Source organism: Oryctolagus cuniculus, chromosome 19 (assembly GCF_051225735.1).
Source record: "Oryctolagus cuniculus isolate XC-2025 breed Fujian yellow rabbit chromosome 19, ASM5122573v1, whole genome shotgun sequence".
Lineage (NCBI taxonomy): Eukaryota > Metazoa > Chordata > Mammalia > Lagomorpha > Leporidae > Oryctolagus > Oryctolagus cuniculus.
This window is the reverse complement of record NC_142885.1, coordinates 54,833,578-54,854,319: the sequence shown is the minus strand read 5'-3', so window position 1 is coordinate 54,854,319 and position 20,742 is coordinate 54,833,578. Positions and strand designations below refer to the sequence as shown.

At 44.7% G+C, this 20,742-nt stretch overlaps 1 protein-coding gene and 1 long non-coding RNA gene across 3 annotated transcripts in view; one reads left to right on the top strand and one right to left on the bottom strand.

The window, feature by feature from the left end:
- Positions 1-3,001: 3,001 nt before the first annotated feature.
- Positions 3,002-8,511, bottom strand: LOC138847042 (uncharacterized). 2 transcript variants are annotated; one of them, XR_016226144.1, is made up of 2 exons: positions 8,129-8,511; positions 3,002-3,226 (listed from the first exon to the last, which is right to left on the bottom strand). It is a non-coding gene; the product is annotated as an uncharacterized LOC138847042 (long non-coding RNA). The 2 variants fall into 2 exon arrangements; XR_011384658.2 differs by lacking the exon at positions 3,002-3,226 and adding an exon at positions 7,200-7,507.
- Positions 8,512-8,663: 152 nt separating this feature from the next.
- The window catches only part of UQCRC2 (ubiquinol-cytochrome c reductase core protein 2), a 31,905-nt gene continuing 19,826 nt past the window's right edge, over positions 8,664-20,742 (top strand). Inside the window, exons 1-7 of the mRNA XM_002711816.6 lie at positions 8,664-8,762; positions 11,677-11,760; positions 11,892-12,041; positions 12,954-13,018; positions 13,879-13,935; positions 14,409-14,533; positions 17,896-17,993. Of these exons, the coding sequence (XP_002711862.2) occupies positions 8,730-8,762; positions 11,677-11,760; positions 11,892-12,041; positions 12,954-13,018; positions 13,879-13,935; positions 14,409-14,533; positions 17,896-17,993 (612 nt within the window). The 5' untranslated portion in view covers positions 8,664-8,729. The remainder of the gene's footprint in view (positions 8,763-11,676; positions 11,761-11,891; positions 12,042-12,953; positions 13,019-13,878; positions 13,936-14,408; positions 14,534-17,895; positions 17,994-20,742) is intronic.

The following is a 20,742-nucleotide window of genomic DNA, read 5'->3' as shown; positions in this document are numbered from 1 at the left end:
CTGTCTCTCTGTCTCTCTGTCTCTCTGTCTCTCTCTCTCTCTCTCCCCCCTCCCCATACAATCACTCTGCCTTTCAAATAAATCATTTTTTAAAAAACAGTAGTAAAATCCTGAGGATGCATGGGGGCCCCTACAGAATACTTACAGTTGTGGGCAGTGCCCGAGTGGGACTCAGATCAGTATAAGAACATGGGTTGAGAATATCCAAAACACATCCTACCGACCATCTTGAAAACTATGATTCCCAGTTCATAGGCTTGGTTTTGGCCCTTGATTTTGGAAGGAATCCTAAAGACAATTCATCCAATCTGTCATGTCTGTGCTAAAAGCCAGATCCTACAACAATGGCTACAAGAATAAGAGGATGGTGAAGACATAAGTGTAAATGTTTTGCATGGAAAGTGAGGCCATCACCTGACACTTAGAACAGATTACTCAGAAGGGTTAAGGAAAATGACAAAGTGTGATCAGATTAATATGCATGGAACAAGTTTTCTAAATTTATAGGCATCATTATCCTGGTTTTTACTACACTCCTAGGGTCCATTTTTCCTACTGTACAATATCTTCCTAATTCTTGATTTTCACCACCCTTTCGCTAGAGTAAAACCACATGTAATTTTCTAGTCAAGAGGGGAATTAAATCACCTGGCTGAAACTATATTTCTCCTTCACACTAGAGGAACAGAGTGTCAAGGTATGAAGACATTATCCCAGCCTCCTTCCTGATACGCAGAGTTGCTAATTAGTGTTCTTTGATTGGAAAAGGGGTCCCACCCAAAAGTGAACACTCAGCTCTCCCCTTCCCTCAAGATGTTTTCCTCTGTCCCTGAAGTTCGTGAGGATGAGCATTGGTGTCGGTCTTGTTTTATTGGTTCTGTCACCCAGCAGACTCTGAACCTCAAGCCTGTGGCTTACATAACACAAACAAATCAGAGAACACTACCCCAGCTCAAATTAGAAAATGTCTAGAAGGATTCTGATTGGTCTTGCACATGTGCCAATCATTTTGACCACGAAAAAAAAATGTCACCTTCCATTTACATCTTTATGGTAAGGGAAACTAGTTCATAAACGGTCACTACATACAGTTACAGACTGTAGTATAGGTTGCCTTTTTCCTAATTTGTGTGTGTTGTGTAAGCCACAGAATTTTAAGTTACCTGATAATAACATTAGTAATTATTCTCTTTGATATTGAATAGATCAGTCCCCCTTCCCTATGATTCCTCTTTCTGTGTTTGTTACTTGTGAAAGGTGAGGGTAGTGAAATATTTTGAGACCACCCTCACATAACTACAGTCATAGTGTTATATTCTATTTTATTGTTGTTACTAATTTTATTGTACTTAATTTATAAAGTACACTTTTATCATAGGTGTGTATTTTGAGGAAGAAACATAGTATCTTTTATGTAGGATTTAGTACTATCTGCAGTTTTAGGCATTCACTGAGAAGTCTTGGAACAAGGGAGGACTCCCTTAATACATAAGAACTGTACCAAGCATTTTATATGTATAAACTCAATCCTTGAAACAACTCAGTTAAATAGCTGCTTTTTTATCCCCATTTCACAGATGAGAAAACCAAAGTAACTCAAGTAGTTGGGTTCCTGTCACCATATGAGACCTAGATTGAGTAATGGCTCCTGGGCATTGCAAGCATTTGGAAAGTGAAGAAGCAGATGGGAGTATAGCATTCACTCTTTCTCTCTTCCTCACACTGACACTTTTTACTATGGTGAAATATTCATAAAATAAATTTACTTTTTTATCATTTTAAATATCCAATTTAATGGCAGTAAGTACAGTCCCACCGTCATGCAATCATCACTACTACTCATCTCCAGAATTTTTGTCACCCTACCTGAAACTCTGTACCCATTAAATAGTTAACTTCTCATTCTCCCCTCTCCTTAGCCCCTAGTAATCACTATTCTAAGAATTTGACTTTTCTAGATACCTCATATAAGTGGAGCTATACAGTATTTGTCCGTTGGTGTCTGGCTCATTTCATTTTGCATAATGCCTTCAAGTTTAATCCATATCATGGAAATCTAAAAAGCCTTTTGACTGAAGCATTTAATCCATTTACATTTAGAGAAGTGATAGTGAAGACTTGCTTTTGATATTTTATTTTTCTGTATGTCTTACAGCTCTTGGCTTCTCATGCCCTCCACTACTCCCTTCCTCTGTAGTCAGTTGGATTTTTTGGTGTGTGTGACATACTTTGATTCCCTTCTCAGTCCTTGTATGTATATTCTGTAGATGTTTTCTTATGATTATTGTGGGTATTATACCTCACATCATAACACTGTAAGAATCTACTTTGACACCAATTTAACAACATAAAAAGCCACTCTTCTACTTTACAGCTTTGTACACCCTGCCTTTGTCATTTTCATATGTTGATTTCAACTTTATATTACAATCCTTTTTTCATTTTATTTATTTGAGATGCAGACAGGGCTGCCACCCACTTCCCCAAATGCCCACAATGCCCAAAGCCAGGAGCTGGAAACTCATTCAAGATTTTCCTCTAGAGTGGCAACAATCCAACCACTTGAACTATCACCACTGTCTCTCAGGGTCTGCATTAGCAGGAAGCTCTACAGTCAGGAGCTGGACGTGGGCAGTGAACCAAGACACTCAACTATGGCACATGGGCACCCTGACTGCCATCTGAACCACCAGGTTAAATATCCATTCCTTTTTAAAACTGCTTTCCCATGTAAATTTTAGAGTCAGCATGTTCGCATCTGTAAAAAGCCTTTTTGGGATTTTGATTGGTTTGCACTGAATCTGTAGATCAGTTTTTCACTATACAGAGTCTACTTATGTTTTGTTAGTTCATACCCAATTAGTTCCTTTTTTTTTTTTTTTTTACTAATTATGAGATACTTTCCCATTCTTTAGTTTTAATTCATGTACACATCCACTTACTGTATTATATAGTGTTTCTTGTTTTCAACCCTAGAAAATAGGTATCATACTGTACGTAGTCACTTTTTTAAAAAAATATATATTTATTTGAAAGAGTTACACAGAGAGAGGAGAAGCAGAGAGAGGTCTTCCATCCGCTGGTTCACTCCCCAGTTGGCCGCAACAGCTGGAGCTGCACCAATCCAAAACCAGGAGCCAGGAGCTTCTTCCAGGTCTCCCACGTGGATGCAGGGGCCCAAGGACTTGGGCCATCTTCTGCTGCTTTCCCAGGCCATAGCAGAGAGCTGCATTAGAAGTGGAGCAGCCAGGGCTCAAACCAGCACCCATATGGGATGCCAACACTGGAGGCGGTGTTTACCTGCTATGCCACAGCACTGGCCCCTGTAGACACTTCATGCTTTTAAAATTAGTACAGTTTCTAACACTTGTCTGTGTTGTTGAATATAGCTAAAATTTATACCTCTCAAAGATGTTATAATCCATTTTTAAAATATATCACTGTTTACCCATTCTCCTGTCAGTGAATACTGAAGATACTTCCTGTTCCTTACACAATGTAATGTCCCTTAACATGCATCTACACAAGTGCTACTGTAGCTCTTGGGTGCAGAACCAGAAATACAATTTATGAATCACAAAGTATGGAAGTATTCAACTTCACCAAGGTGATGCTAGGTTATTTTCCAAACATACTGTAGTGATTCACAGTAGCCCTTACACCTCGGCAAAGATCACGATTCACATCCTGTCCAACTCCTGCTGCTAAATATTTTAAATGGGTTTAAAATGTAACTCACTTTGGTCTTTTTTTTTTTTTTTTTTTTTTTTTTTTTTTTTTTTTGACAGGCAGAGTGTTCAGTGAGAGAGAGAGACAGAGAGAAAGGTCTTCCTTTTGCCGTTGGTTCACCCTCCAATGGCCGCCGCGGCCGGCGCGCTGCGGCCGGCGCACCGCGCTGATCCGATGGCAGGAGCCAGGAGCCAGGTGCTTTTCCTGGTCTCCCATGGGGTGCAGGGCCCAAGCACCTGGGCCATCCTCCACTGCACTCCCTGGCCACAGCAGAGGGCTGGCTTGGACGAGGGACAACCGGGACAGAATCCGGCGCCCCGACCGGGACCAGAACCTGGTGTGCCGGCGCCGCTAGGCGGAGGATTAGCCTAGTGAGCCGCGGCGCCGGCCCTCACTTTGGTCTTAATTTGCATTTTCCTGCTTAACAAATGACATCAAGCATCTGTCTTACATGTACTAGCATGCTGACATATATATACTATTAGAGTTATTATCTTAATACTTTTGAGTGTGTTTGAGACAGACATGCTCTTCAAACTATGAAGTACCTGATGTATACGCAGTCCATATTCAACAAATGTTTATATCTTGAAGTAGAACTGAACTCCAAGTAAGATCTACCACATCCTCCCACACTAGTTGGCAGCAACTGATCCAACATCAGCAAGACAGCAGTGATGAGCAAATCCTGCTAAATGAAGACTCCAAGACCTCTCCATCTCAGGTGTCCCTCAGACAAACAATGGGCACTAGAGCTCAGGCACAGTCCTCACAGTCAGGCTTCTGTGGGGACACAAGTATTCCCCAAGCTTTGCTCCTCAGTGATGCAGACACAATCGCAAGACCCTCAGCCGCCACTCTTTGTCAATTGACAAAGCAATTGTAATGCTTTCTCCTCTCTGTAACTAAACTTCGCTCTATCAGATATTTTTTAATAACCACAAAACAGATACCCATGTACAAACTATTGATTCCAGCCATTAGGATTTCTCCCTGCTATCTTAACCATGGTATGCTCAAAGAATGCCAAATAGAATTACAGACCTCATTTTTCAGTTACAGTTTATATGAGGCACAATCACACATACAACTAACAACTATCTACACAGTGCGAACGTTCTCTCTAGGGAAATGACAGACGACTACTAGCCAGATAAGCAGCCTGTTTGTCCCCATGATTGTATATTCTGGACTTGCTCCAAATATTCATTCTGAATCAGGCAGTATTCAGGTGCTAACCCTGAGGTCCTTTCTTTCTTGACTTCTTGTCCTTCTGACACATTTGACATGAATACTCACTTGGGCCATACATACAACTAAGAAAAAAAGTGAAAGCAGAAAGGGATGTGTAATGCACAGGTCCCAGAGAAAATGGGGGAATGAACATTAATGGTGTTATTCCATTAGCTTTAGCTTCAGATCTTAAGTAATTAAGTGAGACTTCAGGCATAACCAGGTCCCTCAATTATGACTGATTCCATCTTAAATATTTACAAGTCACAGTTCTCACCATTAAGGAGTTTGATGTCCAAGACAGCAAAAAAAAAAAAAAAATTGATGATTGAAATTGGGTAATAAATAAAATGGAGTACATTATACTAGCCTTTCAACTTCTGTTTATATCTAAAAATGCCAATCATATTTCTCTGTCTTTAATTTAGTTAAGGGAGGTAAAGTTAAATATAAACGAACTGTCAGCATAAGGCAGTAAGTGCAGAGAAAGAAAAGAACTTGAGGCTAGGGTGGCCAGGGATTATTTTATCAGATGGTAGTTGACTGGGTCAGGAATTTGAGAGGAACAGAGGAGGAAATGCCAACATCAAAATTATGAATGAGGAGGAGCCATGATTGACGCCTCTGCCCTAACATGGCAGCACAGTATTGTTTCTCAGTAGAAAATCAGACCACTTTCCTCTGGTCTACTCTGCCCCCTCATTATACCCACATTCCTTCCCCCAAACCTCACCCCTCCCCAGGGTAGGGAGCTAGGCTCTGTAGAGTTACATTGAACTCCACATTAAAAAAAAGTAGCAATTCGAGCTTTCCAACAATGCACCCATCTGGTCTTCCATGTCTACTGTCTTCCTGTCTACTTGTTGCCTCTCAGGGCTTTCAATGTAGACTTATTTATTTGAAAGGCAGAGTTACAGAGAGGGAGAGGCAGAGAGCGATCTTCCATCCGCTGGTTCACTCCCAAAATGGCCACAATGGCTGGAGCTGGGCAAATATAAAGCCAGGAGCCTGAAGCTTCCTCCAGGTTTCCCAGGTCGGTGCAAGGGCCCAAGCACTTGGGTCATCTGCTGCTGCTTTCCCAGGCCATTAACAGGGAGCTGGATGGGTAGTGGAGCAGCCAGAACTCGATATGGGATGCCAGTGCTGCAGAAGGCAGCCCACCCTGCTTAATATTTTTTAAACCAAGTAACTCTTTCATGAATGTATTTAAAGAGGAAACGGAACTAGCATTGCTTACATATTAAAACACATATATAACTATTAAAACTGTTTGGGGCCCGCGCCATGGCTCACTTGGTTAATCCTCTACCTGCAGCGCCGGCATCCCATATGGGCACCAGGTTCTAGTCTTGGTTGCTCCTCTTCCAGGCCAGCTCTCTGCTGTGGCCCGGGAGGGCAGTGGAGGATGGCCCAAGTGCTTGGGCTGCTGCACCCGCATGGGAGACCAGGAGGAAGCACCTGGCTCTTGGCTTTGGATCGGCGAAGCGTCGGCCATGGTAGCCATTTGGGGAGTGAACCAACAGAAGGAAGACCTTTCTCTCTGTCTCTCTGTCTATAACTCTGTCAAATAAAAAATAAACAAACTGTTCATTCATGTACCAATTTAAAAACTACCAGACCAGCAGATGGAAGATCTCTCGCCCAACCCCCTGTCACTCTGCCTTTCAGATTAATAAATAATACATCATACGGTACGGATTGGGTTGGGGATTGACCCCTGAAGGCACAGGAACTGGGTTGGCAAGGGCCATTCCAACCTCTGTCTATGGAGTCTGTATCTCTGCTTTCCCAATAAAACACCTGCTGCTATTTGCTATCCTCCCACTAGCTCCTAAATTGCTTCTTGAAGCAAAGCAGTAATCCAAATACTGTGAGTATGCAGGCTTGTTTATTTTATGTTTACTGAGTATCAAATTAGACTTAGATTTTTTTAAATGTGACTGCAGGGGCCAGTGTTGTGGTGTAGTGGATCCTGCAGCATCAGCAACCTATACGGGCACCAGTCTCTGTCTCCCAGCTCCCTCCACTTCTGATCCAGCTCCCTGCTAATAATGCACCTGGGAAGGCAGTAGAAGATGACTCAAGTGCTTGGGCCCCTGCACCCATGTGGGAGACCTGGAGGAAGCTCCTGGCTCCTGGCTTCAGATAGGCCCAGCTCAGGCTGTTGTGGCCATTTGGGGAGTGAACCAGCAGAGGGAAGACTTCTCTGTAACTCTGCCTTTCGAATAAGCTAAACCTTTATTATTTTTTAAAGATTTATTTATTTACTTGAAAGAGTTACAGAGAGGGAAGAGGCAGAGACAGAGAAGTGTTCCATCCGGTGGTTCACTCCCCAAATGGCCGCAACCATCCGAAGCCAGGAGCCAGGAGCTTCCTCCAGGTCTCCCACGCAGGTGCAGGTGTCCAAAGACTTGAACCATTTCTGCTGCTTTCCCAGGCCATAGCAGAGAGCTGGATCGGAAGTAGGGCAGCCCGTAGGGGAATGCCAGCACTGCAGGTGGTGGCTTTAACCCACTGCCCTATGGCGCCGGCCCAGTAGCTAAACCTTTAACAAAGGAAGAAAAAGAAAGAAATTGGGTTGGCACCGGATTCTTCACGAGCGTCTCTTGGCCTACTGCAGGCCAGCCAGAGGCAGTTTCGAGCGCGGACATTTCTGACAGAAGGTAAGAAAGACATAAATTTATCTATGCCTTGTAACCTCTACCTCACTGGCACTTGTGAAACCTTAAACGCGTCCCTGTCACCTCAGGGAAATCTTGTAAAAACAGATTCGGATCCAATACGGGGCCTGGTGTCTGCATTTCTAACGAACTCCCCAAGGATACCCATGCTGACAAATTTGGGTTCCCAGCCCGGTGACGGAGGATGGGAGGACCCTGCACGTCCCCGAAGGGCAGGGACCGGGCCTCGACCTTGAGCACAGGGCCTGGCAGCAGGAACCTCCTTGGCTAAACTCACACCCACGGAAGGGCGAGCTCCCCTCGGTCGTCCCAGCATGCCTGTCTCAGCACGCGGCTTTCTGCTCGCGCCTGACACACACGCCTACTATTCAAAGAAAACACTTTTCTTTCCTTCACACGAACACTACATAGCTCTTATTTTCTATATAACCCCAGCCTTCCATGTAAATCCCACGGCCGCACAGCCCTTTGGGGTGCGGACTCACCGACGGGTGTCCCTGGCCCGTTCTGGGGGGTACAGCCGGGCCAGGCCTCTGCTCTCACGGATTTGCTGATCTCGTGAGGCTTTCACCAAGCGAGAAGCAATCACGCCCAGCTGTAACGCCCAGGATCCCTAGAGAAAGAAGCGCTACGGAGGAACTCCTCAAACACCTATTTCCAGGAAACCGGAAGTCCGGGTGCCCTGAGCGTAGACTTCCAGGCAAGCCGCTGTTTCATTGGACGATCCACATCGGACGAATCCAAAGTGCCGGGGGTGTGGTTATGATGGGCTATTGTAAACATTCTTAGCAAACAATTACAGAGTAGATATTCGAGTAGGTAAATGAATCAAACAAAAAACCTTAACGTAAATCATTTGTGTAGTTACCTTCGCAACTTGCATCTCTTTATCCTCCGTCCCGGAGGAACTGTACTGGCCCAACTTTCTCAGGGAGCAGTCGAGCGCAGTCTGTATAGAGAGTCCCCCTCGCCCAGCAAGGGGCGTGGGAACGTGTTCGCGGGGAAGGCTGGGATACTCCTGTCCTCCACCACCATCTTGCTTTCCTTTAAGCCGGCAGTGACCGCGGGTGAAAGCAATCTCGAGCCATGAAGCTATTAACCAGAGCCGGGTCCTTTTCGGTGAGCTCAGCCTGCCGGTTTGGAGAAGGGCTGGGGAGCGGTGTATCCACAAGTGGATCGGAAGCCGAGGTGCCTGCCCTTGGGCGCCTTGCCTTGGGATCCAATCTGCCCTTCATCTGAACCCTGCGAGCCCGCTAGCTTCAGGCCGGCTCGGGCGTTGGAGGCCCAGGTTGTTCTGTGAGCAGAAGAGACCTTACGCCAGAAAGCCAAAAGAGAGGGAGGAGGGGTCGAGGGCGGAGATGCAGCGACGCGGCGACGAGACGTCTGAAGGTCACTCCTGCACTTGGGTGCCCGAGGAGACTGCCAGACCCGGGGCCGGGGGAGGCGGAGAGGTCCTTGAGACCTGTCACCCACCCTTTATCTGCTGCGGCCTCTGCTCCTTGGCTTATAACTGTGCAGTGGGCTTACGCATAAACGTGTAATAGATGAGCTCATTGCAGGTGCAAGTGGAATATCTCATATCCGAAATGCTTGGGACCAGAGTTTTTCGAATTGGGGGAATATTTGCATAGACTTTACCGATCGAGCATTCTTCAGATTTCAGTGGGGGACGATTTTCGCTCTTGGTAACAAAAATGTCTGGAGACACTTTGGTGTTAACAGCCTGTGGAGAGGCTGCCTCTGGCATCTAAGAAGCCAAGGGGGGTGCTGCTGCACTTCCTGAGATGCACAGAAACAGCTCCTACAACAGGGTCATGCAGCCAGAATGCCAGGAGCACCTGGATTGAAAAGCCCGTTAGAAGATATAAAAGACCTAACGTGGCGATGGGTCCCCTGTGGGTTAAGCGGATGTACTGTGGATTGTACAATTTAGGCTGTAACTGTATCACCCTTCCTGGCGTGCCTAGACAAACCAATGATTGATAACGCTTTGAGGGCAGCCAGGTAAATTGCGGGTCGGGGGCAAAATCGCCTCCTTCCTTCCGTTTTCCACTAGAAAGAAAACCTCAAAGATTACAGTTAGAGAAGTCAAAGTAAACAAACTACAGTGAATGTGAAAGCCGTTCTTTATTTCTAATTATAGCAGTTAATTTTGTATCAGTAAGTTTATATGTATATAAACTTATATTTATATATGATATTTACATATTTTATTAAAACAGCAATTGCATGCCAGTTTCTAGGATAATTCGTTGCAGATTTGAAGGGGACAGATAGGTTCATAACCAGATCTAAGTTGGCAATGGAACTGCTCTCTCCATGTATCATAAAATTTACTTTTTGGAAAATCACAGGCCAGTCACAACTAGGCTTAACTCTACCATATCCAGCAAGAAAGTGGATGATGTCAAGGCAAAGCTAATTGTAATGTAGAATTCAGCAATACTGACAGCCAATAATAAACCAGCAGCCAGCTTAATACAGCACTGACGGCCAATGTGAACAGCACAGGGAGGCCTTGCAGCCTCTGCTGGGGGTCGGTTAGAAACTCCAGCACCCTTATGGTTGGATCTTGGGAGCACCAAGCTTTTTTGTATTTTGACTTTTTTGTTGTTCTAACATTGGTTTTCCTCCAATTGTGTGTGTGTTTTGCTATAATTATGAGAAGAAGATTTCCCAGGTTTTGAGCTTCAAAAAGCCAGGCCTTAACAATAGACTGCTATAAATCTCTTCCCGGTCTTGTATGTTCAGTTTCAGCTATTTCTACGCAGACAGTTACAAGCTTTTTATCTGCAGCTTACAGCTTTCAGGGTGTTTTACACCGCTGTGCTGTGGTCAAGGCCCCATTTGCAGGAATAAGTTGGTTTCTGAGGAATTCTTGTGCCAGGGGTAAAGGATCCATTGAGGCTTTGGATTGGTTTTTCTCCCTGTAACCTGAACCAGTGGTGCTGGAAATGGAAAATGGGCACCACCAGCCCCAAGGCCCACAGAAATCTTCACGGGTTGTGTTATCTTTTGAAAGAGCTCGGGGAAGGAGCTCTTGAAGCCCCTTCTCTGGTCTTGCCTGGGATTTTGATAGCTAAAAGGTGTTTTTTCATTTTCTGTTCTTTTAGCCAGAATCTGGTGGTGTCTTCTAAATGCACCTCTTTCATATAGGTCTGCTTTTCACTGTGGAATTAATGTTGGGGTGGGGGGGGGGGGGAGGTCCAGGGAGCGCCACAGGTGACAGCAGCTCCATGTTTATTTACCCAGCATCTCCACTAGTAACTCATGAACAGAAGTCGTAACCAGAGTGAGCTTTATGCCACTGCCTATCATTTGCCAACAAAAACTAAATGAAGTGAATGCATTTTAGATCAATTGTCTGACATTTAAGAAGATCCTTTCTCCCTGCCAGTAAATGCATGTTTATACCGAGACTCTGCAGTGGTGGAGTGACTGATTGCTAATCTCAGAATGGTATAAACATTTAGTCAAAGAAAGTTAAGACCCTTGGTTGTGAGTCTCAGCATAGTACATAACAGAATAAAGGTAGAATGGAAATATGAGGGGCTCACAAGAAGTTGGTATACTTTGTTGTTTTTTAAAGGTTGGTAAAATGATTACAGAAATGAACTCATTTCGATTGGAAAATAACACTAAAAAAGTGAGACGTGTTGAGTAATTAGGGGAAGCACTGATGCTAAAATCTAAAAAAGGGCATCAGTATGGCAACTCGGTGCTTTTTCAGAAAATTCTAAAGCACTAGAACTACAAAGAACCTCTTGAAATGTTACAGATATAGTTGAGAGAGAATACAAGGATTCTTCACATGGTGAAAAACGACCCTGGGGAACTCAGTAGTCCCTGTAAATCACAAACACATTCTGGAGTCGGGAAGCTACTGGGTCACCAAGATAGACAGCTGCATTCTCCCAGCCCAGTGGTTATTGTTCTTTTCACTCCTTAGCCCCGCTAAGATACTATGCTTTTACACAAGGTACCGCTGTCGCAAGAAACGTGTGTGACCGGTCTTCTTTGTTTGTGTGTTTAGAGATTTTATTCCCTCAAAGTTGCTCCCAAAGTGAAAGCCTCGGCTGCCCCCGCAGGAGCGCCTCTGCACCCTCAGGACCTCGAGGTTAGTCCCGTCACGTGGCTCACTGGCACCCCGATCTGCCTCACGGTCCCTGAAACAGAAAGCAGTTAATCACATCTTGGGTTCTGTTTGTTTGTTTTTGTTTTGTTCTCTCTGCTTTATTTTGAATACAGTTCACCAAATTACCAAATGGCTTAGTGATTGCTTCTCTGGAAAACTATGCTCCTGCATCCAGAATTGGCTTGTTCATCAAAGCGGGCAGTAGATACGAGGACTCCAACAACTTAGGGACCTCTCATTTGCTGCGTCTTGCATCCAGTTTGGTGAGGATCTTCACCACTTCGGTGTTTGGGAATGCTGTGGTGTTTAGGTCCTTTGAAAAAGAAAAACTCAAAGCAGTGTCGCTGTGTTAATCTTCGTAAGCTGCTGCACCAAATTGCCACAAACCGGATAACTTAAAAACCTATCCCCTCACAGTTCTAGAGGTTAGAGACCAAAGGTGGCTAAGTCAAATTAAGATGTCATTAGGGCTGGGCTCACGCAAAAGGATCCAGGGAAGACTCCTCCCTTGCCTTCCTCGCCCTGGGTGTGGGTAGTTGCCAGCAATCCTTCACCCTCTGTGGCAGGCAGCTGCAACATTCCAGTCTCTGCCACTCTTGTCACGTGCTCTTCCTTCTGTCTCTGTCCGAATTTCCCTCCAGTCATTCAGCGGACCTCATCTTAAATGCTTGCATCTGCAGAGATCCTGTTATAAAAAAAAAAGTGACATTCACTGGTTCTGGAGGGAACATGAATTTTAGAAGGAGACTGCTCAACCCAGTAGAGCCCCTTATTATATAAAGTGAGAAGCCACGGGACATTGGCCACAGAGATGCATTGCATTAGAGTCCATCTAGTTGGTGGTTGGCATCATGACATAAATCTTTTAGAACGTTAGAAAATGCCACAAAATAAAAGAAAATTATTCATCTTCCCCATGTAACAAGTCTCTTGGGTGAATGCAGTAAGCTTGTGTTTGATCTTGGGATTTTTACATAAGTGTGCTTTATATAAAAATCTATACTTGGGCTCTTTGTTGAAACTTTTTTTTTTATAATTCTTAAGCAAAATAGATCCGCTCTGGTAAAGTTCCTTCTGACTCTACTAACGACAGTTAGACTGATTTTGATATGGTGTGATGTTTGGCAAAGTTGACAATCAAAAACTGCTAAGAAAATCATTCTTTCTTTTTCAAGACGACTAAAGGAGCTTCCTCGTTCAAGATAACCCGTGGAATTGAAGCAGTTGGCGGTACACTAAGGTTTGTTAAATAAGTAGTAAAATAATAAATAGTGAAAACACCAGAAAATACTCAACTGTAGTAGAACTCTCCTCTATCATCAAGGTGGTTGAAAATTACCCAAACACAACACAAGAGGGAAAGACTATTGGACTTTTCTGCATCAAAGTGCAAAACGTCGTAAAGCCTTAATTAATGGGAGTAAACATATGTAATATACATAAAACATGCAAAAGTTTGCTGTTTAGAAAAAGAATCACCCATCAGGAAAGCACGGCCAAAGAGGAAATGAGCAGACAAAAGATAGGCTATTCTCAGAAGAGGAAGCCAGAAACACATCTTTACTGTGGTAAAACACACACAAGGAAATCTTTACCATCCTGAAGTGTGCAGTTCTGTGGTGCTAAGTGGCATTAGCAACCGTGACCACCAGCCATCTCCAGAACTGTTTTCATCTTCCCTAACTGAAACTGGATACTCATTGAACAGTGACTCCCAGCCCCCACCCCCGCCCCTGGTCGCCACCATTCGGTTTTCTGTCCCCATTCTTTCGACTACTCTAGGTACCTCCTGAGAGTGGAATCATACAGTAGTTGTCCTTCTGTAACTGACTTCTTCACTTAACATAAGACTCTCAAGGTTCATCCAGGTTGTGGCAGGGGTCAGAATTTCATTCCTTTTTAAGATTGATTGATTTGCCACGTTATACTCATTTTAAATTTTAACTGATGAGTGGGTGAATTTTTGTTAAATTATCCTTTGTGCTTTTTGGTAGTATTTTAAAAGTATGTTTCCACAGGAATAGGTTGATTTAACAAGACAGATAAAAAATAAAGCTTATTCTGGTTCAGATAATTCACTGTAGTTTGTTTCCCATTCAGTGTGACTGCAACAAGGGAAAAGATGGCATACACGGTGGAATGCCTGCGGGACGATGTGTAAGTGCCTCATGTGCTTGGGTCACTTGCTTTTAAAGAGAGGATGCTGCTCAGTTTGTCTTTGCAATGTTTCACTGTACTGTCCTGCCCACAGAGCCGGGAGTTTAATATTGAGAGCATGACAGTGATACAGATTTTTGATTTGGGACAGTGTTCAGTGCAGCGCCTAATTCACTGCTCAGGACGACTGCTTGAGTGCCTGGCTCAGGTCCTGCCTCCTTAGCTTCCCATCCAGCTTCCTGCTAATGCACACCCTGGGAGGCAGCAGACTCCAATACTTGGGTCCCCGCCACCCACATGGGAGACACCAATTGAGTTATGGGCTCCCAGCTTCCACCTGGCCCAGCCCTTCCTGTTTTGGGAAATTTGAGTAGTAAACCAGTGGGTGGAAGATCTCTGTCTCTCAAATTTAAAAAAATGCTATTTTTTTATAAGTTGGAATTTTGACTTGTGTCTCTTGCCGTGTCCTGTAGTGATATTCTAATGGAGTTCCTACTCAACGTCACCACATCACCAGAATTTCGTCGCTGGGAAGTAGCTGCACTTCAGTCTCAGCTAAGGGTTGACAAAGCTGTGGCTTTTCAGAATCCACAGACGCGTAAGTATATTTTCATTTTACATTCAGTTTCTAAGATACTGGCTATTTAAAAAAAAAGAGAGAGATTTATTTATTTATTTAAAAGTCAGAGTTACAGAGAGAGAGAGAGAGGCAGAGAGAGAGAGAGAGGCAGAGAGAGAAAGAAAGGTCTTCATCTGCTGGTTCACTCCCCAGTTGGCCACAGTGGCTGGAACTATGCCGGTCCGGAACCAGGAGCCAGGTGCTTCCTCCGGTCTTCCCACACAGGTGCAGGGGCCCCCTAGGACTTGGGCCGTCTTCTACTGCTTTCCCAGGTCATAGCAGAGAACTGGATCGGAAGTGGAGCAGCCAGGACTTGAACCGGTTCCCATATGGAATGCCAGCACTGCAGGTGGCAGCTTTATCCACTATGCCCCAGCGCTGGCCCCAGTACAGAGTTTTTGAGATCAATTTGTAGAAGAAAAAAAATGGCTGTTAAAATTTTTGTCCTGCTTGGGTTTGAAAATAACCTTTCCAGAAATGTACTCAGTTGCTTAAATATAGTTTGTTCATCTCTGAACATTTATACATGTAATCATTTTTCATGTTTGTTGATAAGCAAATTGGTTATAGAATCCTCGATGCTTTTCCTGTTTCCTTCCCAGTGTTTAGTAGTTACCCAGCTACAGAGTCAGCAAATTGTTGCTGCTGCTGCTCATTGTTTATTGCTATGTGTGGGTATTGTTTAGCCAGCTCCCTTTTACTGAATCTTTCCAAAACAACCAACTTACTGACTCATTTCAAAGGCAGAGAGACCCAAAGTACCTTTTAGGTACTTTATTAGTTATCACAGATCAGAGGGAACATATGGTATTTGTCTTTGAGACTGGCTTATTTCACTAGGTATAATGGTTTCCAGTGGTTTCCAGTTGCATCCATTTTGTTACAAATGACAGGATTTTTTTTTTTTTTTTTTGACAGGACAGGCAGAGTGGACAGTGAGAGAGAGAGACAGAGAGAAAGGTCTTCCTTTGCCGTTGGTTCACCCTCCAATGGCCGCCGCGGCCGGCGCACCGCGCTGATCCGATGGCAGGATCCAGGAGCCAGGTGCTTTTCCTGGTCTCCCATGGGGTGCAGGGCCCAAGCACCTGGGCCATCCTCCACTGCACTCCCTGGCCACAGCAGAGAGCTGGCCTGGAAGAGGGGCAACCGGGACAGAATCCAGCGCCCCGACCGGGACTAGAACCCGGTGTGCCAGCGCCACAAGGCGGAGGATTAGCCTAGTGAGCCGCGGCGCCGGCCAGGATTTTTTTTTTTTTTTTTAAACCACTGTGTAGTTTTCCATAATGTATGTATACCATAATTCTTTATCCAGTCTTCAGTTGATGGACATCTGGATTGATTCCATATCTTAGCTATTGTGAATTGAGCTGCAGTAAACAAGAGGTCACTCTTTCGTATGCTGATTTCACTTCCTTTGGGTAAATTCCCAGGAGAGGGATGGCTGGGTCGTAGAGTAGCTCTGTATTCAGATTTCTGAGGTATCTCCATACTGTCTTCTACAGTCAGCCCAACCTCTTTAGCGTAACATATCTGACCCTCCATGGTCTGACCCCACTCCCCTGCTCTTTTATCTTGCTGTTCCCTCTTCCGTTTCAGCTGCAGTTCTCAATCAGACTGTTGTCATACTGTACACCTTTGCTTCGTCTGTTTTCTCGGGCTGAAATGCTACTTGTTCTGTGACTTCCTCCGAATGTTATTTCTGGTACTCTTTTCTAATTCCCACTGCCCTCCCTTGTGCCCCTATTGCACTTGTGACATGCTGCTGGCCTTGCACCCATAATACTTTATTTCTCAGTTTTTCCTCCTAACTTCTTTAGGGAGACAGGCAAATAGCAGTCTCCCATCTGCTGGTTTACCCCGCAAATGCCCACAACAGCTGGGCCTAAGCACCCCAAAACTAGGAGCCAGGAACTCAGCTCAGCTTTCCCATGTGGGTAGCAGAGACCCAAGTACTTAAGCTGTCATGGCTGCCTCTCAGAGTGCACATTGGCAGGAAGCTGGAATTAGAAGCAGAACCGGGACTCAAACCCAGGCGCTCCACTGCAGGACATGGGTGTTTTATCCACTGCACCAAATGCCCTCCCTCCTCTCAGCATTTTGAGGGCAGGCATTGTACCTCACATATCCCTTTGTTTCTGGTACCTAGCACAGTACTTGAGAGGTTGCCCTAATATAGCAAAGGCACTGAAGCAGGAAGGCAGAGACCATGCCAGGACACCAGTGAAGAGAAAGTCCAGGGCCGGTGCTGTGGCGCACTAGGTTAATCCTCTGCCTGCTGCGCCGGCATCCCATATGGGCACCGGTTCCAGTCCCAGTTGCTCCTCTTCCAGTCTAGCTCTCTGCTGTGGCCCTGGAGGGCAGTGGAGAATGGCCCAAGTGCTTGGGCCCCTGCACCCGCATGGGAGACCAGGAGGAAGCACTTGGCTCCTGGCTTCGGATCGGCATAGCTCTGGCCATTGCAGCCATTTGGGGAGTGAACCAACAGAAGGAAGACCTTTCTCGCTGTCTCTCTCTGTCTGTAACTCTCTCAAATAAATAAATTAAAAAGGAGAAAGTCCAGGTTGACTGCAGCATTTGACCTCTAAAAGCTTGTAATACGACCTAAGATTGATGCGATCATAGCTCCTCCACATGTCCTGAAAAGTCCCCCATTACCTAGAGAGGAAATCTAGCAATAAGTAAAAATTAGTTGGTAGAAGGACCATAACTAGGTCCAAACTTCCCAAAACCCAGGCCCAGCCAAATTATGATTGGAGGCAGGTTAAAGGTGGAGAGTGGTTTGATGGACTCCAGCATGTAAAAGCTGCAGCAATATAATCTCATTTTCCTCAGCATATTCAACTGGCAGGATGTTTAAAGTTGCCAGGAGTTTGCCGGCGCCGCGGCTCACTAGGCTAATCCTCCGCCTTGCGACGCCAGCACACCGGGTTCTAGTCCCGGTTGGGGTGCCGGATTTTGTCCCGGTTGCTCCTCTTCCAGTCCAGCTCTCTGCTGTGGCCCGGGAGTGCAGTGGAGGATGGCCCAAGTCCTTGGGACCTGCACCTGCATGGGAGACCAGGAAGAAGCACCTGGCTCCTGGCTTCGGATTGGCGCAGCGCGCTGGCCATAGCAGCCATCTGGGGGGTGAACCAACGGAAGGAGGACCATTCTCTCTCTCTCTCACTGTCTAACTCTGCCTGTCAAAAAAAAGATAAAGTTGCCAGGGGTTAAGTGATAATAAATTGGAAGTCCTTTTACTACTTGAATGCTGTAAGATGACCAAATTTGTATTATGCTTATAGCTTTCTAGATTTTAAAACAATATTATTGTTTCAGTAACTACTTCATTACTTATCTTACAGATGTCATTGAAAATTTGCATGCTGCAGCCTACCGGAATGCCTTGGCTAATTCCTTGTATTGTCCTGACTATAGGATTGGAAAAGTGACACCAGAAGAGGTACGGATACAACCTATTGCATTTTAAAATGTGCTTGTTTTCACTTGAAATTGAACATTCGTCTCCTATCTCAGGTTTGTTTGCTCATTTTTCTTTTCATCTTTTAATTTTAAGAAATTCAGCTTGCTTTTTTGTTTTCATCTGTTGCATTTTAACTGAAGTTCTTTGATAAAAATTTTTGTGTGTCTTTTAAAATTTTTTGACAAAAGAGAAATGATCATTACAGAAAAAAAAATCGGAAACTAAGGACAAGTGAAATGAAAAGAAAGTGGCATCTCACATACCTAAAGGCACTTAGTGTTCATACCTGGTCTGTTTTCTTTGAGACCATTTTCTGCGTATCTTTCCCCCATTCCATTTTCATTTGAAAGGCAGAGAGAGCTCTTCCATCTGCTGGCATATTCTCCAAATGGTCACAGCGAGGGCTGGGCCAGGCCAAAGCCAGGAGCCCAGAACTCCATCCAAGTCTCCCACATGAGTAGCAGGGGCCCAAGCACTTGAGCCATCACCAGCCACAACCCAGGGTTCACCTTAGCTGGAAGCTGGTGTTGGGAGCAGAACCAGTATTCAAACCCAGCACTCTACCAAGGGATGCAGGCATTCCTGGCCATGGCTAAGAGCCAGGTGTTTCCTCCTGGTCTCCCATGTGGGTGCAGGGGCCCAAGCACTTGGGCCATCCTCCACTGCCCTCCCAGGCCACAACAGAGGGCTGGACTGGAAAAGGAGCAGCCAGGATAGAACCTGGTGCCCATACGGGATGCCAGCGCCACAGGCAGAAAACTAACCAAGTGAGCCACGGCACCTGCCCCTCCCTCTGTATTTTTTTTTTTTTTTTTTTTTTTTTGACAGTTAGTGAGAGAGAGAGACAGAGAGAAAGGTCTTCCTTTTTTCCCGTTGGTTCACCCCCCAAATGGCTGCTACAGCAGGCACACTGCGCCGATCCAAAGCCAGGAGTCAGGTGCTTCCCCTGGTCTCCCATGCGGGTGCAGAGCCCAAGCACTTGGGCCATCTTCCACTGCCTTCCTGGGCCACAGCAGAGCTGGACTAGAAGAGGAGCAACCGGGACTAGAACCCGGGATGCCGGCGCCACAGGCAGAGGATTAGCCAAGTGAGCCGCAGCACCGGCCTGTATCTTCTTTAAACAGTATTTTAATGTTTACAACTGGTCTTCAAAACTCCATGGGAAATGCATATTATGAAAAAAACTACATGGATTTCAAAAATTTTCGTACCAGATAAACCCATTTTCCACCAACTTTTTGAAGTACTATTGTAGAAATCAGAATAAATCTTTGTCTAAAAGATGAGTCCCTGTAATTACTGGAGGTGAGAATGAAGCCTGCTTCCTATACCTCCCATTCCATCATCAGCCCACTCACCAGCTCATTCTCCTTCTCCAGCATACCAGCCTCACTTTGATTGCAGTATAGATTTGGCACATGTCACATCCATGTCTACCATACAACTTTATCTCCAAAACATGGAACACTGCGTGTTAAATTTTCCAGCATAAATGTGTGCATATAATCTTAATTTCCTATTCCTACCACACCCATCTTAAAAGCATTTTTATCAAAAGACATTAAGCAAAAAAAGTTTGGAATTATCAACATTTTCAAAAAATATCTGACTCAGAAATTCTGGTCTCTATTCCCATTCCATTTCTAGCTAGCCACTGCTAAAAAGCAACTATATATTCCTTTCTCTTTTGATATCAGTTTTTTTAAACCTTTTCTTTTGATTTCATTTATTTGAAAGGCAGAATGACAGAGAAGGGGAGAGAGAGGTATTTTCCACTTGCTGGTTCACTCACCACATGGCCACAACAGCCCAGGCCAAAGCCAGGAGCCACAGACTCCATCCTCTCTCCCACGTGAGTGAGAGGGACCCAAGCACTGGGGCCATCGTGCCGCATGCCCAGGGGCATTACCTGGAAGCCAGAGCACAAGCAGAACTTCAGGACTTGAACGGGCTCTCTGGCATGAGCTGCCAGCATCACAAACTGCAGCTTAGCCTGCTGCACCACAGCACTGGCCCTCAACAATGAATAATCTAATACTTACTATTCATGTAGCACTTTCATTTAAAACTCATAACCCATTCGTATCTAACAAACAGGCTACATTTTTCATAAGCTTTAACCTCTTGAATTTCAAAATTTTTTAGAAATCACATTCACCCTTGTAAAGATGTACCATTGAAGTAGGCAAAACAATGCACACAGCAAAACATTTATCTTCAGGAATGTTTTCTAATTGTGAAAAACTAGAAACAACTTAATATCCAGCATAAGGAGATGACTTAAATAACTTACTTGTAAAATGCAGTACTGCTCAAGCATTCAGAAATATTAATGGACACATAAAAATTCCACAGCATCTTGTGAAGTAAGAAAAAGTCAATTTATGAATTACAGTATATCAGAAGCTCCCATTATGTGTGTTTCATAGACAAATATCAAGATGTTAACAAGAACTTAGTTATCTCAAAGTTAGTGTTTTTGAATTTTCTCTAGATTAAAGGAATTCTAAAAAAATTGGTAGTGTTGGGGATGGTGCTGTGGTGTAGCACATTAAGCTGCTGCTTGCAATGCCAGTGTGAGTGCCACTTTGAGTCTGGCTGCTCCTCTTCTGATCCAGCACCCTGCTAATGCACCTGGGAGAGCAGCGGAAGATGTCACAAATACTTGGGCCCCTGCCTGCCATGGGGGAGACCTAGATAGAGTTCCAGGCTCCTGGCTTCAGCCTGG